Consider the following 25,909-nt stretch of genomic DNA (forward strand, 5'->3'; position numbering starts at 1 on the left):
GCACACGCAAAGCCAATTGAGATCATCAGGTGAGCGAGCGCACCCTCACACGTGTTGACACATATGACATGCTCGGTTGGAAGAGCAGTGTGAAAGCAGAACATGTCTATGAGGAACACCAGCTGTTTGGGGTTTTTGCAATGAGACAAAGGGATATAATGGCATATGACAAAGATGGGGAAGGGACAATACTCAAATAAAAGTATACTTATTCTTGTTTTGGGCTGTGTTTTTTGAATAACAGATCATCTAATGCATGCCCTTTTTTTTTTAACCCAGGTCTTATGTTATGTTATGCTACAGATGAGATATAGCAGGGGATTTTAGTTATTTGTGTGTGTACCTAGCTGGTAACACTAAACTCTAGTCTATTAAACCCTCTGTGCCATGGTTGTAAAGGTGTTTATGGAAATATCAAGTGTAAGGTGTGGAAATATATTTTGCCATTCACCTAATGCCTTCATAAAGTTACTTCAGAGTTCCAAGACTGGTACATGAGTGTGTCCTCTAACTTGTAGACAATCCCCATGTCTATCCTGCATACAATCCCCATGTCTATCCTGCATACAATCCCCATGAATAACACTTAAAAAGAATGTTGAACATTCTGAGGGGGATAACAGTAGTCAGAGGATTAATCAGTCTGCATTTTAGGCACTGGTGGAGAAATAGCCTTGAAATGAAAGACATGTAAATGTCTTCAGAGAGAAAATGATGCTCAATAAAAAGACTAATAATTTAGCATGATGGTTGATTCATTTCAGCTGACGGCAACTGTAAAAAAAATACATAATGGGTACGTGATGACTCTTTTACAAATGATGAACTTGTCTGAGGAACTGTGGTTTGTAGCATTGCATGTCTATACTCTAAACACAACTGAATTCGAGGCGTGGCTGTACTCTAATGACATTTTCTTTCCTTACTTGAAAAACCATGTGTTGAACCGAACTAGCGTAGTAGCGTGACAGTCTCCACCATCGCCGCGCAACCAACGCTCGGACGGACGGGACGCAACACAAATATATGTTGAATGAACTACTGGTAAAGACAATTCACCGTTTCAAGAGTGGTAAGCAACGAAACCAATAAAAAATACTGTTAGCATTGGGTTTCCATGTTTTGAATGTCTTTTTGATTAAGTGTCTTGGTTTGAGATACCTTGTCGTTTTTGATAGACGCATATCTCAAGTTTTCAGATGTAAAGACTAGTAAATTAATTACAGGGTTGCTTTGCAGAAAACTAAACCATCCTATGTTCTTTTTTCTTTTCACAGATGGCGGTTTTCGCAAACTATACTTTTGGAATATTCATGGATTACCGCAAAAATATTTTATATCACTTTTGGGCGCACTAGAATAGTGTACCTAATGACACTTCTATTTCCAACAACCGACTACATTTTCTGAAATGTTTGCTGAGATGAATATGTACTACATAGCATTTGAAATATTAATAGCAGTTTTTTCCATCTCTGGGAATGTGTTGGTTTGCTGGGCTGTCGCCATCAACACCAATTTGAAAACCGCTACGAACTATTTTTTGGTGTCTTTAGCTGTGGCAGATATTTTGGTGGGTTGCCTTGCCATCCCCTTTGCCATAACCATAAGCATCGGTATTGTTTTGGACTTCTATGGATGTCTTTTCCTTGCCTGTTTTGTACTGGTACTGACACAAAGCTCAATTTTTAGCCTCCTTGCAGTTGCAGTTGACAGATATTTGGCTGTGAAAATACCCCTCAGGTGAGTAGTCAACCGTAGCATGTTCATTGTTAAACAGAGTATGAGCCTCAACAGTAGCGTATGGGTTGTAACCAATATAGTGATGCGGGCAACACTTTCCGTAGATGCCTAGTTTTGTTCAATATGTAATCTGTCTCAACTTTATAAGGCACTCAGCTTTGAGTTACACTGATCTAATATTTTGTAATTTACAAGAAGTTATATAAATATATATATCATCTAATTTAGAACTATAAAACTTTATATATTAAAATTACTTTCAGATGATTTGGACAGGAAAAACATAAAAATATCAGTAGACTTCATGAACATTTTCTGTTTAGGATGTTGCTAGTTTAACTTTGCCATGTCATTTTACATCTAATATATTAAAGTAAAAAATATATTTTTAGAGGTGGGGTAAAAATAATCAAACATATTATGGATTTGAACACACTAATCTTCAGAGGCACTTTACTCTATAGTGTGAGTCGTTTTACTCCAATAGTGGGGAATAATTACCTCTTTTTATAGTTTTTGGTTTTATTAAATGAGAAAATGTTAAATTTTGCCCAAACTGTTTCAAAATGAATTTGTCTAAGGATAGCCAGTACTCAAATGTAAATCCTAACGTTTTTTAGTTCAGAAAAAATAAATAGTTCCCTTAATGAGGGGTTATTTTGTCCCAAGTTACTCTAAGAAAAGAGATACAAAAATAGCATTGTTTTTCAATACTGACTTAAATTTGTTCTACTTCACTCACTATCTCAGTGTACACATTTAAAATGTTGTTAAGAAAAAGGAGGTCCAGTGTAATCTAAGCTGCTGCCTCCAGTGCACTTGGGATGACAAAAACAATACGCAGACAAGGAATTCACAATACAAATCCATAACAATTCATAACAGATCCTTTGAACAAAAAACTAAACGCATTTGTATTCTAGTTCAGTATACATTGCTTTCAGCGTGTCTAAAAGACATCAGTGGGTTGCACATGTATTGATGTTGATAATGATTAGCGTATTTCAGTTCTAGGAAAAAAAAATCAACTTCTGAGATATGTTGTATGCTTGAAAAAAGTGAAGATTATAACATAAATACAAATTAACATTCTGAAAAATATATTTTCAAGAACTTGGGAAGGATCGTGGATCCAGAGATGAGACTGAGATGTCTTCTACAAAATGCAGATGCTTTTTTTCTAGATGTGAATGTGTACGTGGAGTTATTGTCTTGTACGACAATTCACTTGTGACCCAGTGTTTTCCTTCTGTCAGACTCACACAACATCCTCCTTGCAAGGTGAGGTATGGAACGGAATTGAAAACAGGTTTCAGTAACTTCTCCTGCTTATTTAGACAACATATATATTACTTGGTAAAATAGTTATTTCTTGTTATCTCTCTTGTATTAGTACAAAATATTCTAATCTCCACATTTATTTGAAATTTCCATGCAGCTCAGTATTTGAATTGTGTTAAAAATGTATCAAAAGGTGTCGTCTCAAGGGCACATCTTTCTCATTTTAGGCTCACTGTATCATAACGTAAATACATGTACTGAACTTGGAGACTCACTGTAACACTTAAAATTGTGGTGGGACTGCAATTTTCATGACTTCTGTAGATATAAAGTGTGAATAAACGGATAACCAACACATCATAAAGGGGCACTGGGTCACTACCAGCCGTGAGAACAGCTTTTGTTGATGGTGGTGTGGAACGCTGTTTCAGGCAACGCTCCAGAATCTCCCATAAGTATTTGACTCGGTTCAGATCTGCTGACTGTGACGGCCATGGCAGTGGTGAAAAACCAGCAAGTTGAGTAGTCTTGGTCTTCCAGTTTTCCAAATATGCCCCAACAATCCCCCATCTTTCAAAGCCATTGTGATCTCTTCTTCTAGCCATGGTAACCAAAATAATTGCAAACTGGGCATGTCCTTTTATACATAACCCAAAAAAGTGTGGGATTTAAATTTCACCCCTGTGTGAAAGCAACTGTTTTCAATGTTCTTTGTATCCATCATTTACTCATTTAAGTGTTTGCTTTATTTCGGCAGTTACCTATTGATGAAAGCCTGCGGATCTTAGTGGGATAAACCCAAGTTTTAGGAGGGATATTACACCTGGCAAAAAAAAAGTCCTGCAGGTGGGTGCCCTATATCTTCACCCAGATAGGGAGTAGAGGTCCAGGTACAGGGTGTGGATGGTTGAGAGGCCTAAACTTAAAGATGTCAAGCAGGCCTTACTGTCTCACTCCAAGTGTCTTGCTTGTTGTGTTGATAATCTTCATGTTCTTCTGGCAGTAATATTACCAAACCCACAAATAATGCAAAATACCATGTAAATATTTGTAAATCAAGGTCAGTATAGTACACATGATCTAAATGTAAGCAGGTTTGCTGCAGCAGAAACATTTGCAGTGACAGGAAATGTGAATTTTGTAGTGGTTGGTAAACCTTTCCTAAGGGAACTCAAGTCTTATATTTTAAAGAGGAATTTGGGAACTTCTGAATTATTAAACGTATTGCACGAAAGTTCTCCTGCAGTAGTCCAATCACATTGAGACCCTTATTCTTTACTGTCAACATAAAAATATCCTAGGTTTTTGTTGTTGTGAAAGTACAGGTCCATCTCAAAAAATTTGAATGTCATGGAAACATTTACGTAATTCAAATGAAAAAGTGACATCTTCATATATTTTAGATTCATTACACAGAAAGTGAAACATTTCAAGCCTTTTATGTTTCAATCTTGATTACGGTTTACAGCTCATGGAAATAAAAGAATACAGTATCTCAAAATATTAGAATAAAACATTTACAATACAGAAATGTCAACCTGAGAAGAGATCTAATCAGCTAATTAACTCCCAGAGCCTTCAGTTTCTCAGTCTGGTTTAGGACACACAACCACAATCATGGGGAAGACTGCTGACTTGACAGTTGTCCAGAAGAAGCTCATTGACACAGAAGGTCATTGATGAAAGGGCTGGCTGTTTGCAGAGTGCTGTACCAAAGCATATTAATGGAAAGTTGACTGGAAGGGAAAAGTGTAGTAGGAAAAGGTACACAAGCAACAGGGATGATTTCAGCCTTGTGAGGATTGTCAAGCAAAGCTGATTCAAGAACTTGAGGGAGCTTCACAAGGAGTGGACTGAGGCTGGAGTGCATCAAGAGCCACCACACACAGACGTGTTCAGGAAATGATTGGAAAGTGGAAAGTGTCAGAAGCATCTTACCTGGGCAAAGGAGAAAAAGAACTGGACTGTTGCTCAGTGGGCTAAAGCCCTCTCTTCAGATGAAAGTAAATGTTGCATTTCTTTTTGAAATCAAGGTCCCAGAGTCTGGAGGAAGAGTGGAGAGGCACAGAATCCAAGTAGCTTGAAGTCCAGTGTGATGTTTCCACAGTCAGTGATGATTAGGTGCCATGTCATCTGCTGGTGTTGGTCCACTGTGTTTTATCAAGTCCAGAGTCAATGCAGCTGTCTACCAGGAGATTCCTTGCTTCCATCTGATGACAAGATTTATGGAGATGCTGATTTACTTTTCCAGCAGGATTTGGCAACTGCCCAGAGTGCCAAAACAACTGGTAACTGGTTTGCTGCCCATGGGATTACTGTGCTTGACTGGCCAGCCAACTTGCCTGACATGAAGAGGACTAGAGGAAAATGTAAAGAGGAAAATGAAATACACCAGACCCAACAACACAGACAAGCTGAAGGCCGCTTTCACAACAACCTGGGCTTCCATAACACCTCAGCAGTGCCACAGGCTGATTGCCTCCATGCCACGCCGCATTGATTCAGTAATTTGCGCAAAAGGAGCCCGACCAAGTATTGAGTGCATAAATTGACATACTTAGGAAACCTTTGCAGGTGTTTTGCGTTAATTAGCTGGTTAGAGCTCTTCTCAGGTCGACATTTCTGTATTATACATTATTTATTCTAATATTTTGAGATACTGGATTTTTATTTCCATGAGCTGCAAGCTGTAATGATTAAGATGTCACTTTTTTATTTGAAATACGGGAAAATATTCACTTTTCTTTTGTAGATGACTGTTGGTCTGTATATTTAGTCCACTGAAGCATATTGTCCAGGAATATTAACCCATATATCTGAACATATAGGGAATCTACAAACTTAATGTCCTGAATTTTGAGAGATGCATAAGTTAATCTTTTTCACTTTAGGAATTCTATGTGCATCTCATTGATCTTGTTGTTGTTGTGGTAATCATCACAGTGTTTTTCTCATTTTATATTTGAGCAGCCATATTTATGCAGTGACTTACAGTTAGTCATTTTGGTGAACTATTGCTTCAACAAATGTATATTGGCTCTTCATTGCAGGGAAGATCATTGTCTATCCCTCAGACCCTCCCGTCTGTGGACATGGTGCTTCCCATGGGTTCATAGGCGCTATTGAACAAGTTAAAAATATATATACTTCTGTGAATCTCTATGCACCCACATGGAAAGATTGAGAAAGTGGGCTAGAATGTTGTTTCTTTATGATTATCAGTAATCTCGTCCCCAGATTATTGTGCCAAGTACACTTAAACCTGCCACAACAACCATTAAAAGTTGGCCTCAGTTGAGTGACCGTATCATTCTATAGGAGTGGCCTTACCAAGAAAACTATTTGTCATCTTTTGATTTTGGCAAATAAAAATACTGCAAGGCTTGGCTCCAAATTGAGATTTGTTTCTGATACGTTTTAATTTAAAGCAACACTTGTCCATTATTGTTAGGGTTAGGCCTAAGCAAGTCTATTTATGCAAGTGCTAACCAGCCAGTAATGCAAGCTAACAATGCATAGCCTCTAACCAACAAACCATTGTGGCACTTTTGCATATCACAAGAGGTATATGCTTATCACACTCTGATAATTCAAAACAAAAATTGATCACAATCTAATCAAGTTGCTGCCGCAACGACACCTAATCTGAAATATATCAAGAAATACTCCATATCTGTACACCTAGCAATCATAAATGTATATTGTTTATAGTACACTTTTACAAGTCACACAGCTGTCCCACAATGACATTACAACTGAGCGTTTGGTGCTTGGAGGCACAAGTGGAGGAAGATGTTGTGGGAGATGAGTGGTAGTTAGACAAAGTTGATGAGGCCAGTTTTTATCGCACCAGCAATTCTTCTATTGGCTGTTATCACACCAACAACTATTCTATTGGCTAATGAAAGTCAAGTTTAAAGGATTATTTCACCCGACCCTCCACGTCTTCTGGTTGTTAATTGAGATTAGATTACCAAAAACATGCAAAGTGTGGTGTCCATTTTAGGACGCCCATCAGAAACATTTCTGTCATCTGTCAGAGTCCGGAAAATCTCTGTCAGAGTCACAAGGACATTTGTCTGAGTCAGGAAATTCTCTGTAAAACCATTGTCTGTCTCAGGAAAAACTTTCAAAAATAACTATCAGCTTCAGGAAAAAAAAAAAAAAATACTTAGCTTAAATTAAATGATTTACAATAATTAAACCCAAAACAGCATCTTTTGACGTGTTCAATCTAATGATACAAAACCAACATAACATTTTAAACATGACACTATGACATCAGTGGGGAGAACACGTATTTGATACACTGGTGATTTTGCAGGTTTTCCCACTTACAAAGCATGTAGAAGTCTGTCATTTTTATCATAGGTACCCTTCAACTGTGAGTGACGTCATCTAAAACAAAAATCCAGAAAATCACATTGTATGATTTTTAAGTAATTAATTTGCATTTTATTGCATGACATAAGTATTTGATACATCAGAAAAGCAGAACTTAATATTTGGTACAGAAACGTTTGTTTGCAATTACAGAGATCATACGTTTCCTGTAGTTCTTGACCAGGCTTGCACACACTGCAGCAGGGATTTTGGCCCACTCCTCCATACAGACCTTCTCCAGATCCTTCAGGTTTTCGGGCTGTTGCTGGGCAATACGGACTTTCAGCTCTCTCCAAAGATTTTCTATTGGGTTCAAGTCTGGAGACTGGCTAGGCCACTATGCTTCTTATGGAGCCACTCCTTAGTTGCCCTGGCTGTGTGTTTCGAGTCGTTGTCATGCTGGAAGACCCAGCCATGACCCATCTTCAATGCTTTTACTGAGGGAAGGATGTTGTCGGCCAAGATCTCGCGATACATGGCCCCATCCATCCTCCCCTCAATACAGTGCAGTCGTCCTGTCCCCTTTTCAGAAAAGCATCCCCAAAGAATGATGTTTCCACCTCCATGCTTCACGGTTGGGATGGTGTTCTTGGGGTTGTACTCATCCTTCTTCTTCCTCCAAACACGGCGAGTGGAGTTTAGACCAAAAAGCTTTATTTTTGTCTCATCAGACCACATGACCTTCTTCCATTCCTCCTTTGGATCATCCAGATGGTCTTTGGCAAACTTCAGATGGGCCTGGACATGCGCTGGCTTGAGCAGGGGGACCTTGCGTGTGCTGCAGGATTTTAATCCATGACGGCATAATGTGTTACTAATGGTTTTCTTTGAGACTGTGGTCCCAGCTCTCTTCAGATCATTGACCAGGTCCTGCCGTGTAGTTCTGGGCTGATCCCTCACCTTCCTCATGATCATTGATGCCCCACTAGGTGAGATCTTGCATGGAGCCCCAGACCGAGGGAGATTGACCGTCATCTTGAACTTCTTCCATTTTCTAATAATTACGCCAACAGTTGATGCCTTCTCACCAAGCAGCTTGCCCATTGTCCTGTAGCCCATCCCATGATTGAGAGTTTGGACAGGTGTCTTTTATACAGGTAACGAGTTCAAACAAGTGCAGTTAATACAGGTAATGAGTGGAGAACAGGAGAAAAACGAACAGATCTGAGAGAGACGGAATTCTTACTGGTTGGTAGGTGATCAAATACTTGATGTCATGCAATAACATGCCAATTCATTATTTAAAAATCATACAATGTGATTTTCTGGATTTTTGTTTTAGATTCCGTCTCTCACAGTTGAAGTGTACCTATGATAAAAAATTACAGACACAATTTGGCAGTGTATCAAATACTTGTTCTCCCCAGAGAAATATTTAGGTTATCACAACATAAAATTCTTAAGCTTTTATCAACTATAACTGCTATTGTTTGATTTACATAACATGAATTGAATTGAACCATTCAAGATAGAGAGACAACTTTCACATGTTAAGGCTGTAGAATGGAAAGCCTGGCTCATATATGTAAGTAGCTTGAGCTTGAAATGTGGATAGCTACAGGTTGGAGACGTCAATACAATTCTAAATTTTATATTTATCTACTATTCGGAAATCTTAAAATTATTTTACAAAAGTATGTGGTGTTCTTGCAAACTTAGAATGAAAATGCTAGATGGTTAAAAACAAATTTAAGCCAATTTAGAATCGATGTGGATAAACAGTTGTGAAATTTAAGGTGGGATAAATTGTGAAATGTTTGTGGTAGCTTAATCAGTTCAAGAGATACTGTTTTAGGCATATCTAACAGTAATTATTCTAATTAAGCAAAATATAGTCATAGTCGAATAATGTGTAATACCTTTCTGTTGGTATGGCCTAAACATTTGAAAACCTGTTGGTTTGGTATCTCGATTTGAACCGTTCATGATATACTGTTTTATGATTAATTCATGCTAATTCTGCAAAAAAATTGGTCATAGTGGATAAATGTTTAAGAGTTGTAGGTAGGGACTGGCTGACCAAGTAAACCAAAGTTGGTTTGATCTCTGTAGCTTCAACAGTTCAAGAGACGCTGTGTTAAGGTTATTTGTTATTGATTATTATGCAATTCAAGCAAATCAATATAGCATAAAGTACAACCTCGTTTCCAAAAATGTTGTGATGCTGTGTAAAATGTAAAGAAAAACAGAATGCAATGATGTGCAAATTATTTAAACCCTATATTTAATAGAAAATTGTACAAAGACAACATATCAAATGTTGAAACTGAGAAATGTTATTGTTTCTTAAAATATGCACACTTTGAATTTGATGCCAGCAACATGCTGAGACGTAGGCAACTTAAGTGTGGAAAAGTTGTGTAATGCAAAAAAAAAGCCATCTAACAACTAATTAGGTTAATTGGCAGCAGGTCAGTAACATGATTGGGTATAAAAAAAAACATCCCAGAGAGGAGGAGTCTTTCAGAAGATGGAGAGGGGTTCACCACTCTGTGAAAGACTGCATGGGCAAAAAGGGCAACAATTTAAGTATAACGTTTCTCAATGTAAATTGCAAAGATCTCACGATCTATGGTAAATCATATAATGAAAAGATTCAGAGAATCCAGAGAAATCTCTGTACAATGGGACAAAGCCGAAAACCAATATTGGATGGCCGTGATCTTCGAGCTCTCATGCGGTACTGAATTAAAAACAGACATGATTCTGTAGTGGACTTCACTGCGTGGCTCAGAAACACTTCTGAAAACCATTGTCTGTGAACACTACGTCACAGCATCCACAAATGAAAGTTGAAACTCAACCATGCAAAGAAGAAACATATGTAAACAAGATCCAGAACCACCGCCACCTTCTGTGGGCCCAAGCACATTTAAGATGGACTGAGGCGAAATAGAAAACTGTCCTGTGGTCTGAAAAATCTAAAATCTCTAATTATTTTTGGGAATCAAGGAATGCCAGCATCCATGATGATATGGGAGTGCATTAGTACACATGGCATGGGTGACTTACACACCTGTGAAGGCACCAGTAGTGCTGAACAATATATACAGGTTTAGGAACAACATATGCTCTCATCCAGACAATATATTTTTCAGAGAAGACCTTATTCAGCTTATTTCAGCAAGACAATGCCAAACCACATTCTTCACATATTAAAATAGCATGGCTCTGAAGTAAAAGAGTCTGAGTGCTAAACTGGCCTTCCTGCAGTTCAGACCTGTCTCCAGTGTAGACGTTTGGGGCATTAAGAAACAAAAAATGCGACATAGCTGAAATCCTATATAAGCAAGAATGGGAATACATTTCACTTTCAAACTACAGCAATTGGTCTCCTCAGTTCCCAAACGCTTACAGAGTATTGTTAAAAGAACAGTTGATGCAACACAGTGGTAAACATGCCCCTGTCCCAAAAAAATGTAAACGTGTTGCTGGCATCATATTCAAAACGGCATGTCGTTTTCCAAAATAAATACAATATCTCAGTTTCAACATTTGATATGTTGTCTTTGTACTATTTTCAATGAAATATAGGGATAAAGGATTTGCACATCATTGCATTCTGTTTTTATTTGCATTTTACACAGCGTCCCAGAACTTATCCTGAGGATGATGAATGTCCTTGAGACAGACAGGGACTTTCCTGACATATGACAGAGGTTTTCCTGAAGGATGACAGAGATTTTCCTGACTCTCATGGACATCTTAAATTGATCACCATTTAGTATGGCTTGGCAAGAGGTTTGGCATTTGATTCAACCCACCAAATACATCATTGTTTTTGGTGTTAACTGTGTTAACTGTTACATCCTCATAAACTGCACATTGAGACAAATGAAAGGTATCCATGAGTTTGTCTGACTGGGTAAAATTATGTTCCATATAAACTGAAATAACATTTAAGCCAGAGTAGTCTTAAAAGAATGACTTTAGGTTTACTGCCTAGGTCTATGTAAGGCAATGTGGAAAGAATATACTTAGGGTTAATCAAGCTATAAAGCATCATTTCAGTGCCAAACACAGGCTGTGAATGACCAATTTAGTTTATGCATGTAATGCACTGCATTGTGTTTCTGCTTGGAAGTTGAGTTTTCTGCTTTTTAGTAAAGTTCTCTGCTCTCTTGATTATGTATACTTTCTGCAATTGCACAACATTTTGCAACTTATATCATGCAATATATACACATTTATATTCACATTTGCATTAGGAACGTGTTGGCAGCATGCACAACACTTGCCCTCACCAAAATACACTCACCTAAAGGATTATTAGGAACACCATACTAATACTGTGTTTGACCCCCTTTCGCCTCCTGAACTGCCTTAATTCTACGTGGCATAGATTCAACAAGGTGCTGTAAGCATTCTTTAGAAATGTTGGCCCATATAGATAGGATAGCATCTTGCAGTTGATGGAGATTTGTGGGATGCACAACCAGGGCACGAAGCTCCCATTCCACCACATCCCAAAGATGCTCTATTGGGTTGAGATCTGGTGACTGTGGGGGCCATTTCAGTACAGTGAACTCATTGTAATGTTCAAGAAACCAATTTGAAATGATTCGAGCTTTGTGACATGGTGCATTATCCTGCTGGAAGTAGCCATCAGAGGATGGGTACGTGGTGGTCATAAAGGGATGGACATGGTCAGAAACAATGCTCAGGTAGGCTGTGGCATTTAAACGATGCCCAATTGGCACTAAGGGGCCTAAAGTGTGCCAAGAAAACATCCCCCACACCCTTACACCACCACCACCAGCCTGCACAGTGGTAACAAGGCATGATGGATCCATGTTCTCATTCTGTTTACGCCAAATTCTGACTCTACCATCTGAATGTCTCAACAGAAATCGAGACTCATCAGACCAGGCAACATTCTTCCAGTCTTCAACTGTCCAATTTTGGTGAGCTCGTGCAAATTGTAGCCTCTTTCCTATTTGTAGTGGAGATGAGTAGTACCCGGTTGGGTCTTCTGCTGTTGTAGCCCATCCGCCTCAAGCTTGTGCGTGTTGTGGCTTCACAAATGCTTTGCTGCATACCTCGGTTGTAACGAGTGGTTATTTCAGTCAAAGTTGCTCTTCTATCAGCTTGAATCAGTCGGCCCATTCTCCTCTGACCTCTATCATCAACAAGGCATTTTTGCCCACAGGACTGCCGCATACTGGATGTTTTTCCCTTTTCACACCATTCTTTGTAAACCCTAGAAATGGTTGTGCGTGAAAATCCCAGTAACTGAGCAGATTGTGAAATACTCAGACCGGCCCGCCTGGCACCAACAACCATGCCACGCTCAAAATTGCTTAAATCACCTTTCTTTCCCATTCTGACATTCAGTTTGGAGTTCAGGAGATTGTCTTGACCAGGACCACACCCCTAAATGCATTGAAGCAACTGCCATGTGATTGGTTGATTAGATAATTGCATTAATGAGAAATTGAACAGGTGTTCCTAATAATCCTTTAGGTGAGTGAATGATCTCCAAACGATTATCCGAATTTAGTCCTCACAGTCTCCTTTACCATTTAAAAAAAATCACAGCAAGCTTCCATTGATGCGTAAGTCATTTTACATCAAGCTGTTCGACAGTCAGTGAATAATTGTCCAACATTAACTACTTAGTTCAAGTCAGCCAGTAAAACTTTATATAAAACGAAAGGGAATAGGGATTCTGCTAGTTTCAATTCAACTTCTAGTGTGAATAAGCCCCATCTTTAATTATGTAGTACAAAATATGTGTTGATTACTCTAGGCCTTTTCATTTAGTATGTTTAGGGTGGGAGGTACTGTGCTCTGGCTTGCTTTTGATAGATCATGGATGCCCAAAGAGACATTTGAAAAGTAGCACTTGATAATTGCAAAAGCAGCTGTATAGTAACTACATTGTGCAAGGTAGTAATGCTATTGGTATTCACTATGAGACAACACCCATGGTACACTTTCACACGTGCAATAATCACATATTAAGTCTGAGAAAATGAATCCATACCTAGCCTGCAGGCCTCAGTATCATCTTATCTTGAAATATAGCTGAAGATGGCAAAGGGGCACCCTGATACTGACACACAGTCAGCCAGCCTGGCAGCCTAATGACAGAGATGACAAATTGGTCAAGGTAGAGAAACAAATTTCACACCCTCAGTCTAGCAGGGAATCTTTAATTGCAGTACTTTAGTATAAATATTGCAGATCCTCAATATAGCCTACCGACTCCTGTTGGACTTGCAGTCAAGAGGGAAAGTACAGACCATTGCCTCTTAGGGTGAAGATACATTAGCAAGCAGCTACATGTTCTTGAAGTACCACTCCTACTCATTTTCACAGAGACAAAAGTGTAGAGAAGCGAGTTGGGCAATGAGTTGCTGAGCGGTGTGCGCCTGTCACAACAGGTGTAGTGCAGTGTTGCAAGAGCAAGGAACCAGGTGCAGGCAGGTGTAGTCGGTGTGGAGTCTTTATTTGATAAGAAATAAACAAACACCGAGCACAAAACACACAAAGTAAAGGGCTGACTAAAGCAGCAAAAAACAACAATATGAAATAACACAAGTACTTACAATAACGGCAACATACACGACAAGCACAATGAGCCACAATGTGGGGAGCAGAGGGGAAACATACATACACATACAAATTAGCTAGATTGGGACCTGGTGTGGAAGATTGGAAACATGTGACAGTCCGGGATGTGTTCGTGAGAATATGGGAACTTGTGAAAATATGGCACGGTGGCGCTGCTGCTCACCGCACCATTACAGTACCCCCCCCCAAAGGCCCGGCCACCGGACGGGCCAAGACGAACCCCAGCCCAAGGGAGGGGGGGAGGGGGGGCGGGGCAGCGCAGTACCCCCATCGGCACAAACCCGCCGAGGGGGTAGAACAGCCGAGACTAACCAGGGTGGCGGAGCCGTCGGGACAGGCCGGGGAGGCAGAACCGGCGGAAGATCAGGAGCCGGCGGAGGGTCAGGGGCCGGGAGAGCCGACGGAGGGTCGGTAGCCGGCGGAGGGTCAGAGGCCGGGAGAGCCAACGGAGGGTCGGTAGCCGGCGGAGGGTCAGAGGCTGTGAGAGCCGACGGAGGGTCGGTAGCCGGCGGAGGGTCCGAGGCCGGGAGAGCCGACGGAGGGTCGGTAGCCGGCAGAGCCGAAGGAGGGTCGGTAGCCGGCAGAGCCGAAGGAGGGTCGGTAGCCGGAAGAGCCGAGGGAGGGTCGGTAGCCGGAAGAGCCGAGGGAGGGTCGGGGAGGCCCCGGACATAGAGGGGCCAGCCTGCACGGGGTCGAGGAGGCCCCGGACATAGAGGGGGCGCCGGAGGGGCCGGGACAGGTGTGGAAGTTTACAAATTAGCTAGATTGGGACCTGGTGTGGAAGATTGGAAACATGTGACAGTCCGGGATGTGTTCTTGAGAATATGGGAACTTGTGAAAATATGGCACGGTGGCGCTGCTGCTCACCGCACCATGACAGCGCCTGGTGTGGTAGGCAGCAAACATTTTTGTCATTATGGAAATCACCAACGGCGGACGCTTTGCTCATCGATTTCTTGCCACTGAACAACGGCTCTCCATACTACTACATCTTCCTGATGTATATATTGTGACTATGTTGGGCAGACGCTCAGAATGTGAGCTACCTGGGCTGTAGTTCTCTGGTAACCGAACAGACTGAGTCATTGAATTACTGTACGGTGTATTATAGGATGCATGCCCGAATGCCCTTCACACTAATATGAAACAAGTACTCGACAATGCCATGTTGTAAAGTGTCATTCCTTTAGAATTCCTTTAAAAATCCAGCCATTTTAAAATGGGTTTTTACTATCAGGGTTTAACCTTTAACCTAGACCACATCCCACATGTGATGGGGTGTGGTTAGCACAAAATGCTATTCTCTAGTCATTTCTTGTGTGTGGGTGGGTTTTGAATACAGTGCGTGTAGAACAGAGCTTAATTTCTCATGGTTTTAAAACATCTGGGCCTACCCTTTCTCTTCCGCTAGAGCCAGCTGTGAAAACACTCTGATATAGGGGAAACTCAGTCCCACAAGACTAAGGCTCTGTCAGTCGAACACACGTACAAACACATTTTTGTTTTACTACAGAGTTATTGTATTTGAGTTACTGATATTGTTATATGCTTGTATTTAATTATGTTTCATAGTAATGAACAAATGTTCCCCTGATAAGCATAGAGTATGATGTGTAGAAAATCAAACTCGTGAGGTATTTAATCTATAATTAACACTTTAAATCTGAAATTGTGACGTCTTTCTTTTTAAATTTGTTTAATTACATAAAAGACAGGAGCATATTTGGCATCAATATAGTAACAAACCAGCTTGCAATGAGCGTAAAGATGGAGCATGGTATAAAAGCTGGTTTTCCCTTGGGCGTTATTTGTTTGCCACGTGTGACTGATCATACGTCATCTGTTCTCTAGCAGCTTTTAGGTAGCAAGCCCCACTCCCCTGCTGGTGATATAGCCATAATAAGTGTGAGAGATAAAGCTAGTTATGTCCTTGACTTGAGTAAGGACATGATCTGGGAAAGAATATATCAACTAAGAGAAGCATTTGTCACTTCTTTGATCTATCACACAGATAATATCACACATCTCATAGAAATATCACACCTCATAGAAATATCACATATCTCATAGAAATATCACATATCACTTGAGCATATTTCAAAAAATTGCAGTGATATACCATGAAAGGGTGGCATACAGTGGGGAGAACATGTATTTGTTCTCCCCACTGTGAGAGACGGAATTCTTTCTGGTTGGTAGGTGATCAAATACTTATGACATGCAATAAAATGCAAATTCATTACTTAAAAATCATACAATGTCATTTTTGGGATTTTTGTTTTAGATTCCGTCTCTCACAGTTGAAGAGTACATATGATAAAAATTACAGCCTTCTACATGCTTTGTAAGTAGGAAAACCTGCAAAATCGTCAGTGTATCAAATACTTGTTCTCCCCACTGTATCTGCATATACTAGTAAATGGAAATGAACGGGATACAGTAAACATCTCTGTGTTTAAGGCTATACTAAAGACTCTATTGAGGCTGTATTGTAGACACCTCTTTCACAGATTGATACAGAGTTAGATAGTCGAACAGACATATCAGTTAATTTACACTACCCTTGGGGAAACGAAGCCCAGTGGCTGGGCAGATTGTGGAGTTGGGCTAACATTCTGCCAATTTTCTCATTGATGATCTCAATACAGTTTTCGGTACCCAAAAGTAGTATGTGTTAAAAAGTAGACTTTTTGCTAGTTTCATTTGCATTGTTTAGGAAGATTTTAGGGTGAATTGAGCTATTATACTACAATGTGCCAGTATTGTCCAATAGGATCTCACTACTGTAGCTTGTGCTTGGCTCTGCTCTCTTTTAGGTTCTTCCCTCTCTGCTTCACTTGCCTTCCATAGGGAATGACAACTTTTTTGGTTTAGTTATAACAGTCTTCTCTCAAAGTTTATTCTTTTAACTATTAAAAAAATTAAATAACCTAATAATACTACTACCAGTACTACTCGTGCTAATACTACTGCTACCACCACCACCACTACTATGACCACATTTAAGCAGATATGCTATACAGTTATTGACATTCTGTACGAGCCTGGTAGAGGTTTGTGGGCTGCAACTGGGCGTAGGTGGAAGCACAGGAACACTGGGGGTATGAAAAGGACTGGTGGGGAAATGGGAACAGAAACGAGAAAGAGCGAGAGGAAGAAAGATGCCAGCATGCTGTTGTCATGCCCAAACTAATCCACCCATCCGCACATTCAATGGCCCTCACAAAGAAGAATGCCCCTGGCCCCATCAGAGCAATAAGTAGGGAGAGGGAAAGAGAGGGAGACAGAGAGTGGGGGGGGATAGAGCAGGGAAAAGAGACTCAGAGAGCGATAGAGGGAGATAGAAAGAGAAAGCATGTGAGAGAAAATGACAGTTTGTGTGAGAGAAACAGAGAACTTAATAGAGATAACTTGAGCATGTATGTAAGAGAGAGAGAGAGAGTGAGAGAGAGTGAGAGAGAGAGAGTGAGAGAGAGAGAGAGAGTATCCCCCCGATGTAAGCCACTGCCTGGGATACAGACCTCTCTGGGTTTGCCTGACATGTTAGAGGACTAAGAGGAGAAAGAGTGATGGGAAATGGATAGATGGTGAGAGAAGAATAGAGGAAGGAATGACGCACGTGTCCACCCTGTTGCCTCCAGGCCCATCACTTCTGGTCCCTGAGAAGGTTCATGGATGTCTGTGGGTTATTGATGGTCTTGGGGGGGTGAGAGAGGAGAAAAGGGAAAAGGCAGGAGAGGGCTAGTACCCTGGGACCCATGGTAAATAATTTACTGCTGCATCATAAATGCCCCAGTCATCTGTTTTGAGTCCCTGGCGTCTGAGGGGCTGTGACGACTGGAGCTAACGATGGGAAGCCAGGGTTATTAGTCAAATAAGGCACTGCTTAAATATGGAGCCGTGAAATGACACACAACAGAAGTCATTTTACTGACAAGTTTATCACGTGAAAAAGTACAATTTTTCCCCCCCTCCATTGCACTCCTTTATTAGTTTGTATAGATATTTCATACCTTATCAAAGTGCATGTACTAATTCTTTGTTTTATTATCAGTAGTAGTAAGATGATCTTCTCTGTGGCTGGACTAGGTGCTCCAGATATTGTGCCCAGAGCAATGTAGTCTAAGTGTTGGACTCTGCCATTGTTTTTCCTGTCACATGTCTGTCTCCAAGACAATGTGCAGATTTACTTAATGAAAACAACGTAACATTTTTATGTCGAAGTCTGGGTCAACGTGTTGGATGCAGGACTGGATAAATGTTTTGGTAGTAAAGACCTGAGCGACTTTGACTGGGGCCAATTTGTTACGGCCAGACCAATTTGTGACCCCTGTGACCACTGTTGAAAGTGCCTACAATGAGCACACAAGCGTTGGAACTGGACCTTGGAGAAGTGGAAGGTCAACTGGTCTGATGAGTCCCATTTTCCCATCACTTGGACGGCCGTGTACGAGTGCCGTTTACCTCGGGAAGTGATGGCCACCAGGATGCACTGTGGGAAGACGACAAGTCGTGGAGGGAACATGATGCTCTGGGAAACCCATCCGGGCATTCATGTGCACGTCAGTTTGACACATGCCACCTACCTAAACATCGTTGCAGACCAGGTACACCCCTTCATGGCAGTGGTATTCCCTAATGGTAGTGGCTTCTTTCAGCAGGATAATGTACCTGCCACACTGCACACATTGTTCAGGAATGGATTGAGGAACAAGTTAAATGTGTTACCCTGGCCTCCAAATTCCCCAGATCTCAATCCAATTGAGCATCTGTGGGATGTGCTGGACCAACAAGTCCAATCCATGGAGGCCCCACCTTGCAACTTACAGGACTTGAAGGATCTGCTGCTAATGTCTTGATGCCAGCTACCACAGGACACCTTCAGAGGTCTTGTGGAGTCCATCTTCGGCATGGACCAGCAGCATATTAGGAAGGTGGTCACAATGTTTTCAGTGTCCAGTTGTGTAGTGTAGTGGGTTAGTGTAAGAAAACAAACTTTACAATTCAGATGTTTTTTTCAATAATAGGTTGTTTGACCCATCACCTGGGCTCTTAGGATTTATGAAAAAAGGGGAATGCCATAACTACTGGAACCGAACACGACACCTCTGAGAAAGGCTACATGTACAATTCAATGAAAAGGTATTTTCCCCTGTCAGATTCATTTATTTTTGGCACTGAATGTTTTCAACCAAAACCTGATATTATATAACAGGGAGCCTAAGTGAACAAAAACACATTTAGATTTGTACTTATAATTATTTTTTTCATTGGCTTTGGTACTATTTTCTACAAGTATGGGGTACATTTTCACACCTTTTAAAACAAAAAATACAACGGATAATCAAAAAAGCCTTTCTACATTTTTTTTTCGCACTTTGTACCTTACAACGCACATGTTTAATCTAGGAAGAGATCAGATTAGACCAAAATCAATGTAAAAAACTTGTAACAATGCAGAGAATCTGATACCTTCACTGTACAGTAGGATGTGAGGCAGAGCTGTGTGTGCACAGCAGTGTGCTGTTTAAGGCCATTAAGTTGTTCTTAGGTCCTCACACACGTAGAGCCAGGTGACATTCTCATCCAGACCTTCATCGTCCGATGGTCTCGTTATCTGTTGGTAACCTTCTTTAAGCAAAACAATGGAAATCATGTTGTATATTTCCTCTGTCACAGCTGTATAATTATCAGGTGGAAGAACTTGAGGATGTTTGCTTTGCTACTGCCGTATTGACTTTCTGTTACTCATTGTTATTGTGTTCATAAATGGATATGTAGCATCAGTGCCATAAAGCTTGATATAGGACCACAGTGGACTTTAAGGGCACTCAAACTCGGGAACAGAAAATATTCAAGAGTCGCTAGGGAAGGTCTACACATTCCATTAGATAGTCAAATTTATATACAAAAAGGGATTCAGCATTTTTTCCCCACCCATGGTACAAAAGCTACTAAAATGTTTAAGGTAAATTACAATTCATAGCTAATTGTATAAATTATTGTATAAATAATTTAATCTGACCACCACAGTCTAAGTTTAAGCCTTGACTTTTTCACTGGCTCAAAAGTACCTTGGAAAACCAAGGAGTGATGCATCGCCCAGGGAGTAAGGAAGCATTGTCAGGAGGGAGCGAGTGCTGTGCATCGATTGAACACAGGAAAACATTGGATTTGTTTTGTCTGAGGTGAAAAAAGAAGGGGAGGCGTCGACTGGCATCCGGGGAGAACCCTTTTCCCAGATTTGGCACATTTATTTGTTTCAGCCCTGAGACCCCCAAAATGTCTGTGCACAGCTCTACTTGAGACAGATGCCTATGGAAAACATTCACTCCCAATTCCATTGAGAGCTATTGTGATGAGGCAGGGCAATATAATTAGATATGAGAAAACCAATTGAAGGGAGGGCAATTGTTTTTAATATTAATAATCATGCTAATAATATGTTGAGTGAGTGTAATATTATTCATCCTCTGTATTGTCAACTATTGAGGTGGCAGCATCCTGTTTTGGGGGTGGTTGTCCCCAGCATGGGACGGGGAGTCTGTTAAGACTAAAATCGATATGAAAGGAACCAAGCTTAGGTAAGGAAAGCCTGCCCGAATGCCTAATTATGGGACAGTTGAACTTTTCTGCAAGAAAATTACACAAATTGCGACACCAAAGACACACCAGAATAGCTTTCAGAGTGTTCTTGAATGGTCCAGTGTCACAGTCTTTAATTACATTGAAAATCAGAGACACGGTTTGAACATTTCTGTATACCAATGATTACTAAACAAATTGATGACAAACATTGTGCAATTTTGACAAGAACAATGGATATACATTTACCTAAGTGTTGATACAGTTGATACAGAATCTTATTTAAAATAATTCACAGCTCTCAGTGCGGCCATAGGTGCTTTGTATTAACTGGGGTGTGAACACGCAGAAAGTCATTCAATTAATTTGGAAAATGTTCTACAATTTTCTTTCACTTGGGAAATGTGGAGTACTAATAAAATCCAGTTTAATATCTTTTTACATTAAATATTTAGGCGTCAAAATGTGAAAACTGCAAGGAATGTGTAGACTTTAACCAGGCCCTGGGTGTTAACACTGTGTTTTTGGTCTGCCCACATACCCCTACCTAGGTACAAGGAGCTGGTGACGGGATCCCGGGCCAGAATTATCATTGCCGTACTGTGGATCTTGTCCTTTGTCATTGGTCTCATTCCATTCCTGGGGTGGAACCGGAAAGGGACCACCTGCTGCCAGAATGTCTCTTACAGCCAGACCGGCAGTGCTGCGCAGGACAACACCAGCACCACCGCCGGCCGTGATCCGGACAGCGCAACGGACTGCCTGAAGAGCTGCAAACTCCCCTGCCTCTTTGAGAGTGTGGTAGACATGCACTACATGGTGTACTTCAACTTCTTCGGCTGCGTCCTGCCTCCTCTGTTCATCATGCTGGGCATCTACGTGAAGATCTTCACTGTGGCCCGCAAGCAGATGCACGAGATTGAGCTCAAGTGCTCGGTGAGCAGCAATGGGGACAGCCAGCATCATGGGCTGCTGCAGCGTGAGATCCGCGCTGCCAAGTCTCTTTCCATCATCGTAGGGCTGTTTGCCCTCTGCTGGCTGCCTGTGCACATCCTCAACTGCCTGACCTTATTCAAGGGCCTGTACAAGCATCCCCTCGTCATGTTCACAGCCATCATGCTGTCACACGCAAACTCGGCTGTCAACCCAGTCATCTACGCCTACCGCATCCAGGACTTCAGGAACACGTTCCGCAAGATCCTGACACGTTATGTCATGTGTCAGAGGGAGGAGCTCTACCTGCACTCCTCCAATGGGAGCAGTCGGAACAGAGACCAGATTCACATGACCATTGACCCTTTAATTTGAGGGTTACAGGGTCATGATAATTTACTGTAAGGGCAGGGAACATAAACGTGTGAAACACCTAGTCCCACGTACATGACCATTGACCCTTTACTTTAAGGGAATGACTCTAGGAGATCTTCAACTCTCCAAAACACTATCTATGTTAGCGTGATTGTTGTGTTCTTAAATGCAATTTTACGTTAGATTATAAATGTTTACAGAACAAGGAGAGTGTGTGTGATGATACGTGAAGCTGAATAGATTGTTAAATATGCCTTGAATGTGGAGCATTATTTATGAGTTAACCTGAATATCAGGGGAAAGTGATGAAAAGCTAGCTTGGTCCCAGATCTGCTTGGTCCCAGCTAACACATCTAGGACAGGCTAGTGAAGTCATCTTTAACTGTTGTGAAGGTTTTTTTAAGTTATTGTATTTTATTCAAGCTAACTGGATTTGCTGGACTGTGAAATGAATCCTTTAATGAATCAATTATAATGATATAACACATTTAACCATTATGATAACACATTTGACCATATCATAACCTCAAAAGTAATTTTTCTAAGCCTTAACTTAAAAGAATATGCCTCAAGTGTTCAATGTTGTTTACCAATGTTTTATATTTTTATTTAATTTTACATATAGCTGAAAATGGAAAAACCTGGCTGAAGTTTATAGTTGGTCATTGGCTTTTTATGAGGCGTCCTCAGTACTGGTGTCTTTATATGGGACTTTCTCAATATTGGTGTCTTTATATGACACTTCCTCAGTAGATACTCAACACAGCTCAAGTAGGAAAGTATTTTTAAACAATATAATCTTCTGGAGTGTTATTGTGCTTTCCTTGAATTATTTAGCAAATATCATGGCTTTAGTGTCATGAAGAAAGCTCAGGAATATGAAAAATGTGGTAGGATGATGTGAAAATACATTACTGAGAAAAAAGCATCAGTATTTGAAATTATTGATGGTTAATTAGCAATTCCTTTTCAAAATCATTGACTTACATTATTATTCCTGACAGAAATTAGGACATTCCAGATCATTTTTAATGTGGCCTTAATCATAATAACCTATTATGTAATGTAACAGTGATGAATTGCATATCTGAATGTCATACTATTCCTCTGGCATCCCTAGAAGACATATTATACAACAGAAACACACCCAAATCCACAGAGACACAGTGTTCTGATCATTTGCCCTAGTGGCATATTCCATTCCACCACAGGCCACCTTTGTCATTGTGTCAAGTGTGACTAGCTGTCTCTCTGTAATGAATGAAGAGAGAGGACAAGGGCACTGGAATTTAAAGGGATAGTTCAACCTAGATTCTTTCTACACTACACCATTAAGGGCAATGCTGAGGTCTTTCTTTGTTGAACAAATTAAAAACAATGACTAGATTGTAAGGATGAAATTCCATTTACATTAAGATGCTCTTGAAGGCCCATGGAGTCAATTTTCACAATAAGACATTATTCATTTCTGTTGCAGCCAGGAATTAGCATTATTAACATAGTCCAAATTCATGAACTGAAACTGTGCGTCATGAGGCACAAAAGCTGCATTGCTAGGGGAAACAAACTCAATAAACACATCAATCTAAATTGAGTGATCTGTCACGTAAGCATAGGTATTTTTGACTGCATACTGACGAAACAGCTGGCAGAATTAGGGGACTTCAAACTGGCACTACACAAATTATTTTCTGTAGCTACACACACAGCCTCTGTCATTCAGGCATAGATGTAAATTGGTAGAAAGTGGTTGCTAAGTGGTTGTTTAGAAAGTTACAACAAAACTTCCTCTTTCTGAAAAACAGAAACGCTGAGTGATACCATTTGTAAACAAAACTGACTAGTAAACATAGTATAAGTTCAGCTGAAAAGTAGACTTGTATAGCAAAAAATGTATATTATTTCAAGGAATATAACATTGACATGTTCTTTGAATAAAACAACACCACTAGTATTAGTTTGAAGTGTTTTGGAGTAGGTTTCGGATAGCAAAATGCTTTGGTTGCTTGGGACGCACAGTTTCAATTCATGAATTTGGACAATGCTAATAATGCTTCAAGGCTGGGACAGAGTTCAATAATGGCCTGTTGTGAAAATGAATCCATGGGACTTCAAGAACAACACAGAGTAAGCAAAAATTTACCCAAATGTGAATCTAGGTTGAACTATCCCTTTAAAGTGTTACCCCCTGCAATATTACAGGTGACTTTTAACACAAAATTATTTTCTAAATATAATTAAGTATAAAATATTGTACTAAATACTAAATATTGTCAAACTGCAGGATCAAACACTTACATTGTGTACCCCTGTCCTTGTACTAGCATAGCAGCTAAATGTAATGTGAAACACTTCTCAGTCAGAAATCCTTAATGCAGCACTTTACCACACTATACCAAGCAAAATCATTACCAATGCTGAGGAGGTCTTTCTTTGATGAACAAATTAAAAAACACTGATTAGATTGTAAGGATGAAAGAAAGAAAAAGCTTTATTAGTATGAGTGTTTATGTTCTTCTATCCGAGAGTGTGACAATTCTGATTAATGGTGCATTTGTCTTTGTTTGGATTCCATCATGGCCACTGTATATTCATTCTCCCTTCACCACTGATGCTCTTAGGCATCAGTGGCTGTCTGTTTTCTTTTCAACTGGCTAATATTAGATGAGGCCCTTCCTCAAAGAAAGACATCAAACCTCCACAAAAATGATAGTTTAACAGGACCTCTGGATGGAACAGCACACAATTGTTGCTAAAATAAGGTGGTTTTACTCTCTGATAAGAAAACGGACATCCTTGGTGTAGTCAGATTTGGATTACATGCACTGACATTTTAGATTAGGTTTGTTATCTTCCAAATTGAGATATTTTTAACATGCTTTAAAATGTTGTTCCTAATGACCAGTGTTGTGTACTGTGTTAGTGAAGACTAGCATTGTTTTAGCTCTGGGGTCCATAAATTAGAGTTGTTTTTTAATGTTTAATTTCCTAACCATACTTAATCTTCACATTTCTAAAATTTCAAGGGTTAAATTGTAGGAGTGGGCCAAAATGCAAGTACATCACATTGGAGACAGCTATTTGTTCTGTACTGGCACTATCATTTGTTCAATCAAATTTGAACCAAGATAACGTGGATGGGGTGCATTACTTTTCAATCCAGTAAATTTACAACTTCCCTCATTGCTCCTAAATGAGAACATTTTTGAATTTGAATTTACTTTGGGTATAAATGGAATTGACCCGAACCATGTAATGTACTGTAGGTTGTAAAGCCAACAAGTGTGAGTTGTGATAGTTGCTTTCAACTGTTTTGAAGAGAAACCAAGCGGATGTAGTAGATGTAATAGCTATCCTGGGGTCCATTCCAACCTGTGATTGTAAATGTGTTTCGGTATTGATGTCACTAATCAGAAGCCTAAACAGTCTACTGTAGTTCACATTGATGATTTTCAATGCTCCTCTTCTTTAAGAAATATTTAATTCACCTGCCTACAACTATAAACCAATACTGCAATTTAACCCGAGAAAATATTTACAGTGCCTTCAGAAAGTTAAAATCCCATTACTTTCTTTACATTTTGTTGTTTTATAGACTTCATTTATAATTTATAAAACTGCCATCAATCAATGCACAATACAACAATGAAAAAGCAAAAATGTTTTTTAGAAATGTACTGAAAATAAAAAACAGAAATATTTAATGTATGTATACCCTTTAGACAGCATATATGGATTTGGAATTTTTCTCTTATTCTTACTTGGAGATCCACTCAAGCACTAAAAATGGTCAGTGGGATTCAAGTCCACGCATTGGCTGAGCCACTGAAGAACATTCACAGACTTCTACCACAGCAGTGTTGTCTTGACTATGTGCTTGCTCCATTGTCATGCTAAAAGATGAATTGCCCAAACATGATTATCCAACTAACATGCTTTTCCATATGGACGGTATTAGCTAAATGTAGCGCTTAGCATTCGGGCTGAATAGTCTGATTTTGATCTTATTAGACCAGAGAATCTTTTTCCTCAT

At 40.0% G+C, this 25,909-nt stretch overlaps 1 protein-coding gene across 2 annotated transcripts; it reads left to right on the forward strand.

Annotated features, from left to right (window-relative positions):
* Nucleotides 1–881: 881 nt before the first annotated feature.
* On the forward strand, nt 882–25,558 carry adora2b (adenosine A2b receptor). 2 transcript variants are annotated; one of them, XM_034292986.1, is made up of 3 exons: nt 882–1,072; nt 1,278–1,743; nt 21,120–25,558. In XM_034292986.1, the coding sequence occupies exons 2-3, from the start codon at nt 1,412–1,414 to the stop codon at nt 21,874–21,876; spliced, it is 1,089 nt and encodes a 362-aa protein (XP_034148877.1). In that variant the 5' UTR covers nt 882–1,072; nt 1,278–1,411; the 3' UTR covers nt 21,877–25,558. The 2 variants fall into 2 exon arrangements, with proteins under 2 accessions (XP_034148877.1, XP_019903765.2); XM_020048206.2 differs by lacking the exons at nt 882–1,072; nt 1,278–1,743 and adding an exon at nt 18,829–19,125.
* The last annotated feature ends 351 nt before the right edge of the window (nt 25,559–25,909 follow it).

This window comes from Esox lucius, chromosome 7 (genome assembly GCF_011004845.1).
Source record: "Esox lucius isolate fEsoLuc1 chromosome 7, fEsoLuc1.pri, whole genome shotgun sequence".
Taxonomy (NCBI): Eukaryota; Metazoa; Chordata; class Actinopteri; order Esociformes; family Esocidae; genus Esox; species Esox lucius.

Coding starts and splice junctions, on each gene's coding strand:
- adora2b (XM_034292986.1), top strand. CDS start 1,412: ATGTTTGCTGAGATGAATATGTACTACATAGCATTTGAAATATTAATA. Junction 1,744..21,119: donor GCTGTGAAAATACCCCTCAG/GTGAGTAGTCAA, acceptor ACCCCTACCTAG/GTACAAGGAGCTGGTGACGG.